At 46.8% G+C, this 6,000-nt stretch overlaps 1 protein-coding gene across 4 annotated transcripts in view; it reads left to right on the forward strand.

Annotated features, from left to right (window-relative positions):
• Positions 1-6,000, forward strand: part of MARF1 (meiosis regulator and mRNA stability factor 1) — a 40,577-nt gene extending 34,577 nt beyond the window's left edge. For 3 of the 4 annotated variants that reach the window (XM_065892049.1, XM_065892050.1, XM_065892052.1), the window contains 3 exons: positions 22-147; positions 1,523-1,693; positions 3,404-3,648. In XM_065892049.1, coding sequence (XP_065748121.1) covers positions 22-147; positions 1,523-1,693; positions 3,404-3,648 — 542 coding nt within the window. Of the gene's footprint in view, positions 1-21; positions 148-1,522; positions 1,694-3,403 lie in introns of all 4 variants that reach the window. The other variant, XM_065892051.1, reaches the window with a different exon arrangement.

Here is a 6,000-nt window from a genome sequence, read left to right on the forward strand (position 1 = left end):
TGGGTGCTCTTTGTCTTCCAGGTCGTGTGAGTTCACTTGGTCTCCCCTCTGCCAGTCATGAAACCCGGCCCTCAGCTACCGAGCGCATCCTGGAGGTGCCCGAATCTCGCACAGCCTTGGAACTCAAACTCGGAGCAGGTGGTGACGGTAAGAGAGGAAAAACAAAGCAAAGCTGGTGAAATTTTCAGGAAATGGCTTGGGGTGGAGCTGGGGTGGTTTGAGGGTGAAGGATGATGCTGGGTCATTTTCATTCGTTAAAGGTAAGTATTCATGCATTTTCCAAAGGAGTCTGGTGTTTGGTTAAGAACAGAGGAAAAACTGGCCTGCATTTGATGCTTGACCGGTTAATGTTCTTGAAGGATGTCGGCAGCCCCCATAATGACAAAAAGCCAGCATAATTCAGATGTTAAAGGAAAAAGATTCTGACACTTATTAGAATACTTCAAGATGATTGCAGTGGAGTCAACTCTGCTGCCCTTGGAGAGAGAGAGGGAGCTTAGCTCTGAATGCGACAAGGACAAGTGGGGGCTTATAGTCAAGGAGCAGAGCAAGGGGGTCGGTGGCTGGGAAACTACCAAGAGGAGACAACAAGGTAGGGGGATTCCTGCCGACCTAAGAGGATTTTTGTTAAAGGCAGGCCAAGGACTTAGACATCAAAGGTTGGGGGTGGGGTGGGATGAGGAACTTGATCAGATATCAAAAGGCTGGGGGATTTTTGCTAAACTGACTTCTCAAGATTCTTGTCAAGACTGGACATGGCAAGGACACGAGACACAGAAGACCAAGGTCAAGGTCTGGTGGAGAAGAGGGCTTGGAGGAGCCTGACTCCTGACTAAAGTTGGGTTAGGGAGAGTCTTTGTCACAGGACATTCCTGGGAAAGACTTGATAGTAATGAATTAGTATTACTCAGAACAACATCGAGTGATCCCGATTTTATGTGGAATCTTCTGTGTACTAGATAGAAATCAACTCGCTTGAATTTTGAGTCTGTTGCTAGATATGAGAATTTTATGTTCTTAAGACTCTGCAAATTGTTAAATAGTTACAAGTGCTACTGTGCTCTCTGTTTATAGGATAATCCGCTATGTAGCATTTTACATTTTTACAAAGCACCTGAATGTAGCTCATCCTCTCAAGCTGTCAGCACAGCCTTCAGCAGTAGTTACCTCCATCCTACAAATGAAGGACTGAAATTCCGGGAGGTTAAGTAGCTTACCCAAGAGCACTCAGCGAGGAAGTGACAGAACTGGGACCCAAGTCATCTAATTCGGAACTTTTGCTCGCTTAACTACTTTCTATGGGTTTTTAAATTTTTCTCAGCGTTTTTTAATTGCCCCCTTTGTTCCTAAGAACACAAATCGGGAGATCCTGGCTGTGGCATCTCACCTACCGAGAGTGACCCAGACCTTTCTGTTAATGGCTTTTTTTAAACCTTGAGTACTTCCTGACCTTAAGGAGAAGGCAGGCTTCAGGCACAGGCCGCGCAGTCCTGAGCGGAGCCCCGCTTGCCGTCTCCCCCAGGGCCCCGTCCGGTGGAGCAGGAGCTCCTCCGCCTGACCAGCGACTCCCCTGTGGACCTCTTGTGCGCGCCTGTCCCGTCGTGCCTGCCGTCCCCTCAGCTGAGACCGGATCCCGTCATCCTCCAGTCCGCTGACCTCATTCAGTTTGAGGAGCGCCCTCAGGAGCCTTCTGGTAGGAGGCCCTGTGTCACTGTGGGGTTTTCTCTGTGGATTTAATTAAACGGTAAACCCTTAATGCCAAGATGTTCACTGTTTGATGGGAGTGGGGAGAGACTCTACCTTTCCAGGCACAAATATACCTGTGAGGATTATTCAGGACCCCCTTTTCCTATCAGGGTTCCTGCTCACAGCCCGAGGTGGCTGAGGGAGCAGCAAGCACGGGAGCGATGGTGGTCTTGAGGGGTGCCGCAGCTGCGCTGGGGGTGGGGACCCCACAGGAGAGCGTGCAGGGGCTTCCTGGGCTGTGCTCCCCACCTTTGGAAAGTGCAGCAACTCCAGCGGCAACCCCCGCCCGTCACCAGACATACACGTCACCCCCGGTCTGGCCCAGAGTTGAACGACTCCAGAGGGTACTGGGGCTCCGTGGGACTGTGAATAGGGGAGGGAGGGCACCTGTGTCTAGCGCCCCAGCTTGTGCCACAGCTAGAGATGGCATGGGCTGCAGGCTGCTCGGCTAGGAAGAGGCAGAGCCAGGATTGGAGCCCCAGGCCTCTTGTCTTTCTGTCGTGTCCCTGGCCTCCTGAGAGGCCGGCCCACCTGCTCTGTCGAGGTCCTTCCCTTGTCGTCTCCTCTGTTGGGATGGTCCTTCCCCACTTTGCTGACACTGCCGTCCAGGAGATGACCCTGCTGACCACAGGCCTCGGTCTTCTTAGCAGCCTTTGGCACCTTTGGCACCGTCACCCAGTGAAAGAGCTGAGGCTGTTTATCTGGAAGATAGTCAGTGAGGAGACGTATACCTACCTGGCTGTGGAGCTGGACCTGGGCTGTGGCGATGGCGGGGGTGGTTCCCCTAGAAGCAGACTTGGTGGGAAATTGACGTTAGCTCTTCTGTGGGTGTAGCCTTGGTGTGTTTAGTGTACTGAGTTCAACCGTCCCTGTGTGTCGGGGAGAGAAATAACCTGAGCGGTGCTGGCAGTTCTATCCGTTATTCTCCCCAGCGAGAGTCAGCCTGAGAGCTGAGCTGAGGTTCTGCCTCCCCGCCGTCACCCTCAGCCTCTGTGTTCCTTTGGTGCGGGAGCCCCTTGCACACGCAGTGGCAGTCCAAGGTGTAAGGACACATCACTTCCAAGCAGTGTCTCTGTACCTACAGCAGGCTAGTTACTTGTGGCTCAGCCAGAGAAAGAGCAGCGTGTGCGCGCTCTGGGAAAAGTGGCTGCTTCACTTCCTGGATTTTTGAGGGTACTTCTGACTCTGTGCAGTTCTCCCCTTATCTCTGCTTGCCCTGCTCCCCACTCCCCCTCCCCAGCCCCACCTTGGGTGCACGAAGAGCACGGTACTCTGTCAGTGGAATAGGCCAGGGCCCCCTGGTACCAAGGCCCCTCCTGGTCTGAAAGTCTTTAGGTCACATGTGGCTTATGGGTCCTTAACTACCTGACAGAGAGAATGAATGGGCAGAGAAAGTGGAAAAAAATGTTAAACCACTGCGCATTGATTTGTAGCCAAAAACGAAGGTCTCTGAAGTTTTGTAATTCAAGGGAGACCTGAGACGAAGTTGATAAATGTTTGACTTATGTGACATATAATATTGGCCACAGAGCTAATAAGTAAATTATGGCATAGGTGTGACATTTGGGGAGTATTTTTTTGAGAAATGAGGAAAACTGAAAACGAACACTTTTTGCAGGTCCTAGAACTGAATGTGTTTGCTTTCCTGTATTTACAGAAATTATGGTTTTAAACCAAGAAGAGAAAATGGAAATTCCAATACCAATGAAGAACGAAAACCTGCCCTCTGATTCCAGCTCATCTGGCATCTCAGCGGCTGTCCCAGTGCCTCCCTGCCTCTCCACGGAAACCCCAGAGTCGCTGCTCAGCAAGGACCCTGTGGAAAGCCCAGCCAAAAAGCAACCCAAAAATAGAGTAAAATTGGCAGCCAACTTTTCCTTTGCACCTATAACCAAGCTTTGAGTCTCGTTTTGAACATAGAATTAGGATGGGAAAGCACTGTCTGATTCTGCACACAAAAGTGGGTTCAAAAACACCTTTTCTGTTTTGATGAAGACCCCCAGAAACCAGCTACTTCATCTTTAGACATATTCCATAATGTTTTGTTTCTCTTACATTGACACAGCTTTGAGCTGAATTTTTTCTTTCAGTTTTTCCCCCACTTATTTGGAAAAAAAAAAATTCTGTCATTTGTTAAAGAATCCTTAATATATTTTAACAAATTTTTGTTAGTTACTATGAAGTGTAATGGTGTTCTGTAAGAAGACAGCAGTGAGGACTCAGCAAGGAGGAAGTGGTTTTACTTCCATCAAGCCATGTCAGTGGTAAAATCTTACATGTAGCATAATATAGTCTCTAAGCCTTTGCTTACTGATGTTTTCAGACAGTATTAATCAAATGCATGAGGTGTCTTTGAAGCAAAGCCTGTTCTGTGATCCTGTGCAATCACAACACTGAAGGAGAATGGTGGGCGAGGCAGGAAGAATGTATTTTCTGGTTGGATGTGAAGGCTCCTGGCTTCCATGTGACTTGTAAGCGTGCCTTGTTTTTTATTTAACTATGTCTGTAGTTGACAAATGTGGCTTCATCACAGATTTTTTAAAATGTTTCCACTTTGGGGTTCCATTTAGGAGCTTTCTAGAAAGTCAAGGATGTTTTAAGCTTCCCTTTTATGTTAAGTTCCAGTTTGATATGGGTTAGGTTAAGGAAAAGGAGATGGTCTTGGTGTCATGAATTTAAAGTCAGCATTTGAATTCCAACACACATTATTGTGTGTCGAGAGGTAATGTTGGGAAGAGAGTCTGATTTTCTAAAATATGCATCAAATGCATAAATTACAAATCAGAGCTGAGGAGGGAGGTGCTTTAACAGGAACGGTATCAATGCTCTTTCCACTAGGAAGAGACAGAAATTCTATCTATACATAGGAAGGCCAAGGTTGATCAACTTAACCTTGTATTCATAATTTTAAAGCTGGTTTTGGTAGCTGGGAAGCTTTGTGTGTGAGTATTTGTGTCTGTTAACTCAGTGTCTTTTAATAGTGTCTGCTTTTACTCTGTTACTTCTTGCTGTTGGAAGCATGTTTGGGTTTTTTTGTGGTGTCTGATGTTGGCATTTGGGAAAAGCCAGCTTTTGAGGGAGCACTGCCCTGTGGAATGACCTTCGCCTTGAGGTGGCTGAGGCATCCGGTGACAGGCAGCCTCTTACGCCTCCTGGAGAAACCTGACATTTACAATGGGTTGTATTTGTTGGGCAAAAAGGCGGATTCGTTCATAGAGCAGAAAAAAACCTGTAGGCATAAGGTCTTCCACTAGTTAGATGGTTTCTTTTGGGGAAATGGTTATATTTTGTAACTTCTAGAAAGCCGGAAAATGGGCTCTGATTTCATAGCCAGCATTTTGATAAAATGCCACAAAATAAGGGCTATTGAGAGATTTTTACAAGTAAGATTTTTTGTTCCCCAAATCTTTTAAATGAAGCCAGTGATTCCCAGTTCTCAGCACATGGCCCCAACCAAGATGGAACGGCCCTGGGAAAGCCTTCTAGGCATCATGGCACTCTTGAGTCCTCCCAAAGGCATTTCCTCTACCGACACAGTGTGACAGGAAGTAAAATGCAAAGGTGCACTTTTTTGTAAGAAGCTTTTAAACAGTGTGACAAAGTTGGTGTTGAGAACATCAGTGGCCTTATTCTGAGATTTCATAAGGCTGAGTTTGCACACGTGGACTTTAGTTTTGCTCGAAGGTAAAGAATGTGGACTTTAAAGATGTAAGAGGCACCATTACAAGTCACTAGGAACAGCCTCAAAGAGCAGCTTCTTTGGGCAACAGACAAAGAAGAGACTGGAGTTGTGCGCTGTGGTGTGGGTGTGGTTGAATTGTTCACTGGAGTCACCTGTCAGCCTGGGACGCGTGTGTGACTCCAACAATCGCTGTTTGAAGGTGTGAGAATACAGCGAAGCTCGTTGTGTTCGTAATGTACTCCACGATGGCCAGTCCAATTGCTATCTATTTTTTTTTTTATCTAGAGGTTTAATTGAATGATGTGACAGAATGATGTATGAGAATTAAGACAACGAAATTCTTTATTTCTGGGTGGAAAGATGTACCAGATTAGATTTATCTGTTTAAAAAAAGACAAAAGTTATCACCAAAACCCCCTTTCCCATCTTGCACTGTTTGTTTTGGATTGAGCTTGGGGGAAGAGATGTTTTTCTTAACTGTCTACTTTGTTTGAACACTTTTTCTGTGGTTCAAGTGCTGTTTTGTGTGTTGGGACCAAACAGTTGTCAATAAACTTTAAAAGCAAGCATCA

Source organism: Phocoena phocoena, chromosome 15 (genome assembly GCF_963924675.1).
Source record: "Phocoena phocoena chromosome 15, mPhoPho1.1, whole genome shotgun sequence".
Lineage (NCBI taxonomy): Eukaryota > Metazoa > Chordata > Mammalia > Artiodactyla > Phocoenidae > Phocoena > Phocoena phocoena.